The sequence below is a fragment of the Megascapheus bottae genome, chromosome 1, assembly GCF_031878675.1.
Source record: "Megascapheus bottae isolate mThoBot1 chromosome 1, mThoBot2.hap1, whole genome shotgun sequence".
NCBI lineage: Eukaryota > Metazoa > Chordata > Mammalia > Rodentia > Geomyidae > Megascapheus > Megascapheus bottae.
Window position 1 is genome coordinate 57,655,879 of NC_143509.1, and position 12,808 is coordinate 57,668,686.

Sequence of the window (12,808 nt, forward strand, 5' to 3'; positions counted from 1 at the left end):
AGGAGGGCAAGCGTGAGGGTGTGGTGGAATTAGGAGGTAGAAATGATGTCAGAGCATACAAAACAGATTCAAGATCCATTCAAGGTGAGTGATTTTCCCGTTTTTTTAATAAAATAAAAGTAGGAAACATGATAGTAGAGCATTTATCACCCTGTGTTATGATTGTACTTGAGTTTGAATTCAGTGCCTTGAACCTAGACTTTGTTTACTTACTTTTATGACTCAGTAAACTCTGAGCTTCAACAAGGCAGGCACGATAGCTGTAGTATTGATCATTCCGTTACCAGTGCCTAGGACATGAGATTACCAGTGAATTTTATGAAATAAATTTACTGACGAAGCAGCAGAGGGTTTTAAGAAGACAAAAATAGTCAGATTAGAAGATTACGGGTAGTAGAGAATATCATGCAATATTATATGAAAAGCAAAATGCATGCAAAATAATTTGCACAAAAGTGCCTTTATTTTTCAGACAGAACAAGAGGTGATTTAAATTGCTTTTAACATTCCTTTTATTATCTTTAAGTAGTTGTACAAGTAGGTGCCATTAACATTAAGTAAATGCCATTTAGCAAAGCACTTTAATCAGTGTTATCCCCTTCAACATTCTCACCCTCCTATCCTTACTTTCTTAATTTTTGTGGTAAATACAATGAATTCTTGATAGCATTTCTCCCTTTTTCCCCTTCATTCACCCAGCCCTCTCCACTTAGCTTCATCCCCTCCCCCCTCTTGCATATACTCATTTCTTGGTGCTGATTTTGTTGAGCTTTGACCTAATCTTTCTTTTAAAAATTATATTATTCGAGCTCTCTCTATATAGTCTTTTATACTTCAGTTAATTCATCCAGTGTCTTGCTTCCCTCTTCCCTTGGTCATAGGTGGAAGAGATAGAAAATTCAGAGCTCATGGCTGCCTACCAAAAGAAGAAGAAAATGATAGAAGTGAGAACCCATGGATCTCCTGTGAGCCTCAGGGCATTCCAGCAAGTTCCATACGAGTTCCTTGAAGCTGTGTGCAGAACTGGCTTTCACAGATTCTACACAGCATCCTATAGTAGGTGCCACTCCATTATCTTCAAGGCTGCAAAAATAGGAGTATTGGCAAGTACTCAACCAGGCAGCAGGTGGCTTTCTATTAAAAGCATTTCTTGTAGGGAGGGGATCATGACAAGTAGGCTACAGAAGAGAAGTGTTTTGGAAAAGGTTGTGCTTTGATCCTTCATGTCTCTTGTTGACAGGTTTTACACTGATGAACGTATAAACAGTGGGATCCACGGTTCACTTTTTTTCTCATTTCTGTTTCTGTGTCCTTTTGCAGCTATTGTTATTGTTGTTGCTGCTGTTACTGGCTTATTTATCTCAACAAAATTATTATCAACACCACTGAACCATCCTTACCTCTTTCATCCTCTTTCTCTCCTAGTGGTCTACTAGCGAATGAATTTGATATCATGTGGCAGGGGAAGTAAATATCTCCAGATCCTTCCCAGCCTTGGGAGTTCTATATGAAGCTTTGTCTTCTCAGTGGCACAAAAATGTTAGACGCATAATTGCTATATTGTGCCTTTTCCTCTCTCCAAAGAAGAGTAAGAACTTGAGTGATAATAATGGAGAGGTACCTAGCTATGCAGGTTCATTTTGCTCAGCTTATTAAATATGCAGCTCTTGATTTTTACCTTTCAAACATATAGTATGATCCTTCCTATAGAGTAAGTCTCCAGAGTCTTAGTTTCTACAAAGCAAAGGTTCAGGAAATCATCTTTATACTAGAGAGAACATAGGTAGTATTAAGTAAAAATTGAGCACAGATAATTTCTGAGTGTGTAATAGGTAAATGAATCCTCATAAGCAGATCTTTTGAGTGAAACCAAGAAAGGGATGATAAGTGAACTCTTTTCCTTGCTTGTCTTTTTTTCTCTCACGTCTATAGTTTGGTGGGTTTTTTCCCCCTCTTTTGTGCTAATAATGTTGGAGCTTGTTCTCAGGGCCTAGATGCTGTCCTTTAACTTTATAACTCAAGGCTGGCACTCTACTTCTTGAACCATACATCTTCTTCCAGCTTTTGAGTAGTTCATTGGAAATAAAAAGTCTCTCAGACTTTTCCTGCCTGGGCTGGCCTTACCTTGATCCTTCTATCTCAGCCTCCTGAATATCTAGGATTGTAGTAGTGAGCTACAGACATCTGGCTTATTGCCACATTCTTAAATTGACACCTTCCTTTGTTCCATAACTGACTTCTCTGCAGCCCTATTTTATTAAACTTCTCTTTCCAAACGTGTGATTATTTTTCTTTTTTTTGCATTTTTTATTATAATTAATAGAAGGGTTACATTATATTTGCCAGATAGAAGGTGCATTAATTCATGTACATTGATACCCTTTCACATGTCTTGGTACCCATTTCCCCCCCCCACGTGTGATTATTTTTCTAATCTGGTAAATGCCCTCTTTTCATGCCCATGCCCCTAATTTTCTTCCCAGTATCTATACACATTTATTTTCTCCATACATCTAAGGCATATATTATCCTCTCAAGAGAATATTCCCATATACTTATCCAATTTCTTTATCAGCCTTAAGTTCAGGCAGTCCTCTGTTAAAACATAAAAGCAAAGGATCACCCTTACATGCTCATCATGTAGTGACACTTGAAGGGCAGAAACACTGCCAAGCGAATGCCTATCTTGAAGGAGGAAAAGAAAAATGCAGCAGCCCTTACCATGTGCTGCTGAAGGGACTAAGGAGGATTAAGTGGATATTTACTTGCACTCCAAAAAGAAAATATTCTTTATGCATGTGATATTTGGCCATTTCAAGGCCCTCTGCCTTAACTGCATAGATGGGAGAGTACAGAGCCAGGAAATGATTCCTTTTTCCCTGGGAATCCTTCTGGATTTTCTGAAATTTCTGTTTTTCTGCTTATCTTGATTCTCAGGGCACTCTTGAATAGTGACTCCCTTCTCAAAATTTTTAAGAGCTCTAGTCATATCTCCTCGGATTCTTTTCTTTCTAACAGCTCAAAGAACTTTTGCGTTGAAGTGAGAAAACTGCGCTTGGGTTAGTTTTGCTTTACTCCCTCCTTCGTTGTTTATAGTAAGAACTCAGTCCTGGGGTTTGAACTCAGGACCTGGGCTGAGCATTATTGAGCATTATTGTTCATGACGAATGCTCTACTACTTGAGTCACAACTCCATGTCTGGCTTTTTGCAGTTAGAGGCATGAATCTCTTGGACTTTCTTCTTACTCTGGCTTTGAATTGTGATTCTTAGATCTCAGCCTTCTAAGTAGCTAGGATTACAGGTATAAGCCACTGGAGTCTGGCTCAATAACTCCATTTTTATGTGAAAACAAAACAAGATATATCAACATCAGGTTTTGGCTTTTACTTCAAAAGGCTGTTTTCTTCTCAAAAACTCTGAAAGCCGTAAATGTAAGACCACACACCCACACACCCACAAACACACTAAACTTTATTTACCTTTTTGCCCTTGGGGTAGTATGTAGCAAGAAGGCAATAGAAGATCAAGAAGAAACTTAAAAAAAAATTTGTTTTGCCAGTCTTGGGCCTTGACTCAGGACCTAAGCACTGTCCTTGGGTTTCTCAAGACTAGAGAGCTCTACCACTTGACCCACAGCACCACTTCTGTTTTTTTCTTTGTTTGTTTGTTTGTTTATTGTATGTGGTAGTGAGGAATCAAACCCTGGTCTTTGTGCATGTTAGGCAAGCACTCAACCACTAGGTCAAATTCCCAGCCCCAAGAAGAAACTTTTGGGATGGAAACTTACTTTATTTTTTTAAAGTGGTCCTAATCTTGGATGCCTCCAGCTTGCTAAGCAAGTGCTTGGTTATTGAGCCACATCTACAGCGTTGTTTTTGGTGGTAGTTTTGAAGTAGAGCCTTCCTTCTTCCCAGATATCCATTTGGACTGTGGGTCTGCGTATTTTTTTAAAATTTATTTATTTTTTTTTATTGTAATTAGTGAAAGGGTTACATGATATTTGCCAGATAGAAGGTGCATTAATTCACATACATTGATACCCTTTCACATGTCTTGGTACCCGTTTCCCTCCCGCCCACACCCCCCACCCGTCTTGGTTTTCCCCCCTTCCCTATCAAATTTCAAATATCCAAATACAAATAAATTCAATATATCAGATAACAAAGTGAGATACTATAACAATATGAGATAACCAAGGGACAGCAAAGGAGATGAGAGACAACATAGTACATTAAGGACAACAATCATTCATTATATGGCTTTTGTTTCACTATCCTGGAGGTCCTTTCAATTAGCTTCACATTATATGTCCTTATGTATCAAGATTTTGCTCTATTGCAGATCTCTGCTAGTAGAGCCCAAGGTTTCTACTGATGATGACGAATGAGGGAAACCATTGAGCCTAAGTTCCTTTGAGTCTGGCTTACTTCACTTAATATGATTTTTTCTAAGTCTTTCCATTTCCTAACAAATGGGGCGATGTCATTCTTTCTGACAGCAGCATAGAATTCCATTGTGTACAAATACCACAACTTGTTGATCCACTCATCAACTGAGGGACATCTAGGTTGGTTCCATATCTTTGCTATGGTGAATCGTGCTGCAATGAACATTGTTGTGCTAGTGGGTTTAGTATGTCCTTGTTTCTGGATGGTTGGGTAAATGCCAAGTAGTGGAATTGCTGGGTCATAGGGGAGTTCTATGTTTAGTCTTTTGAGGAACTGCCACACTGCTTTCCATAGTGGTTGAACGAGTTTGCACTCCCAGCAACAGTGTAGTAGTGATCCCTCCTGGCCACATCCCCTCCAGCATCTGTTGTTATTACATTTCTTGATCCTGGCCATTCTAGCTGGAGTGAGGTGGAATCTTAGAGTTGTTTTGATTTGCATTTCTTTTATGACCAGAGATGTTGAGCATTTCTTCATGTGTCTATAGGCCATTTTTGTTTCTTCTTCAGAGAAGACTCTCTTTAAGTCTTTGACCCATTTTTAATCGGATGGTTGTTACTTTGGAGGTTAGTTTTGGAGTGATTCTATTTTTTGAGTTGTTGATATATTTTAGATATGAGGCCTTTGTCCGTTGTTTGGTTGGTGAAGATTTTCTCCCACTCTGTAGGCTTCCTAATTAATTTACTAGCTATGTCTTTTGCCATACAAAAGCTCTGCAGTTTAATGCAGTCCCACTTATCCAGCCTTTCTCTGATTTGTTGTGACTCTTGGTCCTTATTAAGAAAGTTTTGACCTGTGCCAAGGAGGCCTAGTGTATCTCCTATTCCTTCCTGTAAAGTTTTCAGTGTGTCAGCTTTTACCTCCAGGTCTTTGATACATTTGGAGTTAATTCTAGTGCAAGGTGACAAAGTAGGATCCAACTTTAGTTTTCTGCAGGTGCTTAACCAGTTCTGCCAGCACAACTTGTTGAAGAGGCTGTCTTTCTTCCATTCTATTTTTTTGGCTCCCTTGTCAAAGATTAGGTGGCCATAGGTCTGTGGTTTAATATCTGGGTCCTCAGTTCTATTCCATTGGTCTTCAGGCCTGTTCCTGTGCCAGTACCAAGCTGTTTTGAGAATTATAGCTCTGTAATAGAGTCTAAAGTTTGGAATTGAAATTCCTCCAGCGCTGTTCTTTCTGCTAAGAAGTGTTTTTGCTATACGGGGTCTTTTATTATTCCATATGAAATTTTGGATTGCCTCTTCTATTTCTTTAAAGAATGACATTGGGATGTTGATGGGTATTGCGTTGAATTTGTAGATAGCTCTTGGCAAGATTGTCATTTTCACAATGTTGATTCTTCCAATCCAGGAGCATGGGAGGTTTTTCCATTTCCTTAGTTCTGTTTTAATTTCCTTTTTTAGGGTTTTAAAGTTTTCGTCAAAAAGGTCCTTTACATTCTTAGTTAAGCTAATTCCTAGGTACTTTATTTTCTTTGAGGCTATTGTGAAAGGAGTTTCTTTCCTGATTATTGCCTCGTTCCTCTCACTGTTGGCGTAAAGGAAGGCAGTTGATTTTTGAGGGTTGATTTTATAGCCTGCTACTCTTCCAAAGCTTTGGATCAGCTCAAGGAGCTTGAGAGTAGAGTCTATAGGATTCTTTAAATACAAAATCATGTCATCTGCAAAGAGGGATAGTTTTATTTCCTCTTTCCCTACTTGGATCCCCTTTATGCTTGCTTCTTGCCTTATTGCACTGGCTAGGAATTCTAGTACTATGTTAAAGAGGAGTGGAGAGAGTGGGAATCCTTGTCTCGTTCCCGATTTTAGAGGGAATGGCTTTAGATTTTCACCATTAAGTGTAATACTAGCAGTAGGTTTGTCATACACAGCCTTTATTACATTGAGGAATGTTCCATGGATTCCTAGTTTCTCCAGAGCTTTTAACATAAAGGGGTGTTGGATCTTGTCAAATGCCTTTTCCGCGTCTATTGAGACAATCATGTGATTTTTGTCTTTGCTCCTGTTGATGTGTTGAATTATATTAATTGATTTGCGTATGTTGAACCAGCTTTGCCTCCCTGTGATGAATCCAGTTTGATCATAGTGTATAATTTTTTTGATGAGTTGTTGTAGACGGTTGGCCAGTATTTTGTTGAGAAGTTTTGCATCGATGTTCATCAAAGATATAGGTCTATAGTTCTCTTTCTTTGATGAATCTCTGTCTGGTTTGGGGATCAGGGTTATACTGGCTTCATAGAATGAGTTTGGTAAGGAACCTTCATTTTCAATTTCGTTGAAGAGCTTGAGGAGTATTGGTGTGAGCTCTGCTTTGAAGATCTTATAGAATTCAGCTGTGAATCCATCTGGCCCTGGGCTTTTCTTAGGTGGACGTTCTCTAATTGCCATTTCTATTTCAGAGCTTGAAATAGGCCTGTTGAGTTGGCTTAGTTCTTCTTGGTTCAGTGTGGGTATGTTAATATTGGCTAGGAATTCATCCATTTCATCTAGATTCTCAAATTTGTTGGCATAAAGGTTTGAGAAGTATTCCCTCATGATATTCTGGATCTTGGTAATTTCTGTCGTGATATTACCATTTTCATCTGCGATTTTGTTTATTTCGATATGCTCTCTTCTTTTTTTGGTAAGATTTGCTAAGGGCTTGTCAATTTTGTTAATTCTTTCAAAGAACCAACTCCTTGTTTTGTTGATTCTTTCTATAGTTTTTTTGGATTCCAAATCATTTAATTCTGCTTTGATTTTAATTATTTGCTTTCTTCTACTGGGATTAGGGTTGGTTTGTTGCTCTTTTTCCAGGAGCTTAAGGTGAGACATTAACTTGTTGGTTTGCAATTTTTACAACTTGTTGTTGTAGGCACTCGGCACTATAAATTTTCCTCTGAGTACTGCCTTTGCTGTGTCCCAAAGGAGTTGGTATTTTGTGTGCTCCTTACTATTAAATTTCATAAACTGTTGGATTTCTGTTCTGATCTCTTCGATGACCCATTGGTGATTCAACAATGTGTTGTTCAGTCTCCATGAGTTACAGGGTTTTCGTTGGTGGAGATGTGTGTTCAGTTCCAGTTTGATGCCTTTGTGGTCTGAGAGTGTGCATGGAATAATTTCTGTGTTTCTGAATCTGTCCAGGTTTGTTTTATGGCCTAAGATGTGATCTATTTTGGAAAATGTTCCATGTGCTGCTGAGAAAAACGTATATTGTGTTGTTGCTGGGTGGAATATTCTGCAGATGTCTGTTAGATCTAGTTGGTCTATATAGTTGTTCAGTTCTAAGGTTTCTCTGTTGAGTTTTTGCCTTGTTGATCTGTCCGTAGGTGAGAGTGGTGTGTTAAAGTCACCGACAATCATTGTATTTCGATCTATGTATGGTTTCAGTGTAAGTAAAGTTTGCTTGATGAAGTTTGGAGCTCCGGGATTGGGTGTGTAAATATTTAGGATCGTTATGTCTTCCTGGAGGAAAGATCCCTTTAGTAGTATGTAGTAACCTTCTTTGTCTTTTCTTACTAATTTTGGTTTGAAGTCTATTTTATCTGATGTGAGGATGGCAACTCCAGCCTGTTTATGGGGGCCGTTAGCTTGATAGAGTTTATTCCAACCTCTCACTTTCAAAAGATGCTTGTTTTTTTGGGTAAGATGTGTCTCTTGAAGACAGCAGAACGATGGCTCTTGCTTTTTGATCCAACTAGACAGCCTATGCCGTTTAATTGGAGAGTTGAGTCCATTGATATTGAGAGTTAGGATTGAGAGATATTTATTAGGTCCTACAATTTTTAAAAGCTTTTATTTGGGCCTGTGTCTTGACAGTTCTTGTGGTCCTTAGGTGGTATGCTGTTTAGGTGCCATTTCTTTCCCTGTATTGCCTTTATTTTGGTTTTCTATGTATAGAACATCTTTCAGAATTCTCTGTAGTGTTGTTTTTGTTGCGACATATTGTTGCAGCTTTTCCCTGGAATGGAATGTTTTTATTGTTCCCTCAGTTATGAATGAGAGCTTAGCTGGGTACAGTATTCTTGGTTGGTAGTTATTTGACTTAAGGGCATGACATATATGCTTCCAGTCACTTCTTGCTTGCATGGTCTCTGCTGAGTAATCTGGGGTGATTCTGATTGGTTTTCCTTTATAGGTTACTGAACCCTTTTCCCTGGCTGCCTTTAGGATCCTTTTTTTGGTTTCTACAGGACGTTTTCCTGTGCTGCTTCCAGGGGCGGCCCCAAGCCAAGGGTCTGGGGATTGAGAGTTTCAGGGGCTCTCAGCAGGACCAGCAGGAGGCCCCTCTGTTCCCAGGGGCGGGGCCCAGCTGGGGACTTGGGCTCCAAGGGCGGAGCCGCGCCTTTTTGGTTCTCAGAGGGGGAGCTTGGCTGCTGGTTGGCCCTTCAGGTCTCTGCTGTGTTTCCACTGCTTTGTCAGAGTCTGTGACTGTGGGGGGGGCCCTCGGTGGTGTCTTGCTCAGGATTCCCATCTGGAGGATGCCCCGCTCGAGAATTGAGGGGGGGGCAGATGCTGGCTCCTATTTACCCGCACCCCCTACCCACTGTTGTAAGGCAGGGTCTCAAAGTCCTCCACTCTCCAGATCCAGTGGCCTGGGTGAGGAGCCTGGTGGGAGGGTGGGAGCTGGGACAGCTCCGCCTCCCCTGGTGGGGTACTGAGTCTTAGGGTCCGCCCGCTTGTCAGTCTCCAGTCAGAGGGCTGGGGGTTGAGCCCGTTGGGCGGGTGGGAGTTGGGACAGCCCCGCCTCCCTTGGTGGGGTGCTGGGTCTTATGGGTAGCCCGCCTGTCAATCTCCAGTCAATGGCCTGAGGGAGGGGGCTGTTGAGGGGAGGGACAGGATTCTAAATTCCTTGCCCCCCTGCTCCCACCAGTCTTTCTCGGGCGGGGTGTTGGGGTCTGAGTTAAGTTCTATTGCTTGGCACCCGCTCCGCTTTCCGGATGTGTTTGGGGACGCGTTGTATTACTCACGCCTCTGCGTCCGTCTGCGGGTGCTCCACGGTGGTGGGGAGTCTTTCACTCCCCTCGGGTCTCCGCCGCCGCCTGTGTTCTGCGTCTGGGTTCCGCTGCTTCTGCCGTTCGCTGGCCTGGTTCTGTGCTGGTTTCTGCAGCCGTTGGGCTCCCAGCCTGGTGTCCTCCACTGCCGCCGCTTTTCGTGGATTAGAGCCCGTGCCCGCCCCCGCTTTCCCCGCGTGGAGCCGGTGCCCGCTCAAGCCGCTGTTTGCGGCTTGGTCTGGCGCGGCTTTCCATGGCTTTGGGCGAGAGGTGGGGGAGGGGTCCTCGCGTTCAGAATTCTTTGAGAAAGTTGGATGTGAGCTTTATCTGGATTTCTTTTCCGGTTTGAGTCCTTCTCCGTTGCTTTTTGAGTTTGTTGTTGTGGATTTCTTTAGATAGTTGGCTCGTGGGACTCCCTGGTTCTCTCTTTTTGTCAGAGAACGCTAGGCAGTGTCCCTATTGTCTAGGCGCCATCTTCCTTCTTCTGCAGGGTCTGCGTATTTTAGGCTTTCTGCCATAGCTGGGATGACAGGTGTGTGGTACCACCCCTAGCTTCTTCTGTGGAGACATTCTGAAGGACTTTTCTGCCCAAGGTAGCCTGGAACTATGATCCTTCTGATCTCAATCTCCCATATAGTTAGGTGGCAGGCACGTGTCACCATGCCCAGCTATAGGTCCAGAAACCTGGAATCTTTTTTCTAGGCTGTCATCAACTGTGATCCTCTAGTGCTCAGACTCCCCAGTTGGGTTATATGTGAGCCCACAGTGCCTGTCAAAATGTGATTTCCCCTCAAAACATTACCTTGTCACATAGAACTGTATTATATGTTATTATCTATGGGTAGGGAGTTCATTTGTGAAGTTTAAAGAATAGGGGTTATATCACAGTTACTTTTGAGTTTGTATGGCTGCACTGTTCAATATAATAACTAGTAGCCACATGTCTACCAAGCATGTGAAATATGACTAATATGAATTGAGATATATTGTAAATCTGAAATATATACTGGATTCCAAAGACATTTTACAGAATATGGATTATGCCATGAATTTAAAAATGGTTGAAGCCCAGCAATAATCACCAAAAAAGTTAGAAGTGGATCTATGGTTCAAGTGATAGTGCACTAACCTTGAGAAAAACAAATGCTCAAGAACAGAGCCTTGGCCCTGAGTTCAAGCCCATGGCCCCATCTGAGTTTTTTTTGTCAGTGCTGGGGATTAAACTAGGACTTTGTACATGGGCTCTGTTCCCCAAATTAGTTTGGAATCCGCCTGGAACAGGATTGCCTTGAGATCACAATTTAGTTCTTAGTTATCTTTTGAGTTTTGTTTTGTTTCTGTTTTTATGAGAGGGTCTTGCTGTATAGCCCAAGTTGGCTTTGATCTTTTAATCCTCCCACCTCAGCCTCCAGAGTGTTGGATTATAGACATGCCACTGCCATGTAGTATAGTACAAAGCTTATCCTTGAATATCTTAGTACTCAAGAAAATAGTGCAGATTACAGACAGTATGCCAGAATGAAGAATATTCATTTCTTCTAGCTGGAATTGGACATCTCCTCTTTAGTATCATAGTCTCCCAAATGCCTGCCTTATGGGTAGAACGCCTGGTAAACATGAACCTAAATGAGAAACTTGTGGAGAATTCCTGGTGCTGTGTTAGGCCATGTCAGAGTGAAAGCAGATGTCCTATACCTGACCCACAGTACAGAACACCACTGTATTTCAAACATTATAGATAGACTATTTGTTGTTTATAGAACCCAGGCAATATTCTAAGAAAAAACAGATATTCTGTTCTATTATGCTGTTTGCCAACTGCTTGATTAATGCTATTGCTTTTCTCACTCTCTTGCTCCAACCCCCCCCTCTCTCTGCCCCTGCTACCAGAGCTTGAACTCAGGGCCTCTCACCTGTTGGGCATGCTTGCTCATAGCTGGCACTCTACCACTTGAGTCACTCTAGCCCCATTTATGTTAAACCAAATCATAATTTCCTTGAATTTCAGATTTTTTATCTTTTAAATGGAAATACAGATTAATTGACTCTGATCAGTGTAAAAATGCTTTGAAAGCCAGAGACTTGTCTGTAAGCTTGAATGATGCATTCAAATGTAAACTATTATTATATTGATATCAGCACTAATTCATCTTAAGAGAACAACTGTGGGTGTCTTGGCTACAGAATCAACAGGCTTGGGATCAGGAGATGTGATTACTTGAAAGACGAGTGAGAAGATACACAAGACACCGGAATTGAAAATATCTTTTGCCTGATCAGATGTTCTTCTCTTTTCAGACCCACAATATGGACCTGGCATATACTTCACCACTAATTTAAAAAACCTAGCAGATAACGTCAAGACTTCTAACACCAACAAGTTCATCTATGTGTTTGAGGCTGACGTCCTCAAGGGCTCCTCCTACCAAGGTCATTGTTCACATATTGTCCCCCCGCCAAAGTCTCCTGGAGCCATAGAGTTTCAGGACAGTGTTGTTGACAGTGAGTCCATGCCTGAAACCATTGTTATTTTTAATAGTATGCAAGCTAGACCCCAATATTTGTGGACTTTCATTCAGAATCACGAATAGCGTTACCCATCAGGACCAGTGTTTTGCCTATCGCAGGTATGGAAGAAAAAAATTTCAAATGGTAGCTCTGTTGATTAATCTTCACATCATTTTAACAACTGGTACAGTCTTGGTTTGGGGGAACCAGCAAGTGTCCATAATTAATGACTCCAAGAGTAGCTTATGTTTGTCAAATGGGTTATCTGTTTGGATGGGCTGGACTGTTGCAAAGACTGGCCTAGCATGAGTTTCTGCTTTCATCTTGGGATTGGGATGGATAGATACCAACTGATATTCTCTTAGGACTGTTCCTTCTCCTTGCAAATTGTTCCTTCATTTTGGGTGGGGGCGAGGCTACAGGTAACACAAAGTATGTATTACATATAATGAAGAGATTGTTCCTATGTAAAATCTAAATCTTTATTTTCTATAAATGATACTATGACATATTTGGACATGAAAATAGCTCTAGATTTTTCAGAGAATTGTATGACATGCTTTGATACCAAAATAAATCAACTTTGTTGGAGTAACCTTTGTCTAAATAATTACTTGTAAAATGAAATAATCTGGAACTGAAGGACACCAAAAGACTGCTATTCAGTTTAGATTCCCTCATCAAGCAACGCTACCCAAACATCATGTAGCCTAAGTAATAATTAACCAAGTATTTATTGATCACAGAAGTGTTTTAGTCACTTTCTGGGTTCTAGGGATATGATACTAGACAAGACAAACAGCATCACAAATCTTTTAGCCTAAATAATCAGAAAGGCAGATACAGACAACTTAAATTACAAGTATTGCTTGAAAA

At 41.0% G+C, this 12,808-nt stretch overlaps 1 protein-coding gene across 1 annotated transcript in view; it reads left to right on the forward strand.

Moving 5' to 3' along the window:
- LOC150069251 (protein mono-ADP-ribosyltransferase PARP9-like) overlaps positions 1–12,527 on the forward strand; it is a 30,216-nt gene extending 17,689 nt beyond the window's left edge. Inside the window, exons 8-9 of the mRNA XM_090345444.1 lie at positions 882–1,056; positions 11,723–12,527. Of these exons, the coding sequence (XP_090201570.1) occupies positions 882–1,056; positions 11,723–12,015 (468 nt within the window). The 3' untranslated portion in view covers positions 12,016–12,527. The remainder of the gene's footprint in view (positions 1–881; positions 1,057–11,722) is intronic.
- Positions 12,528–12,808: the final 281 nt, after the last annotated feature.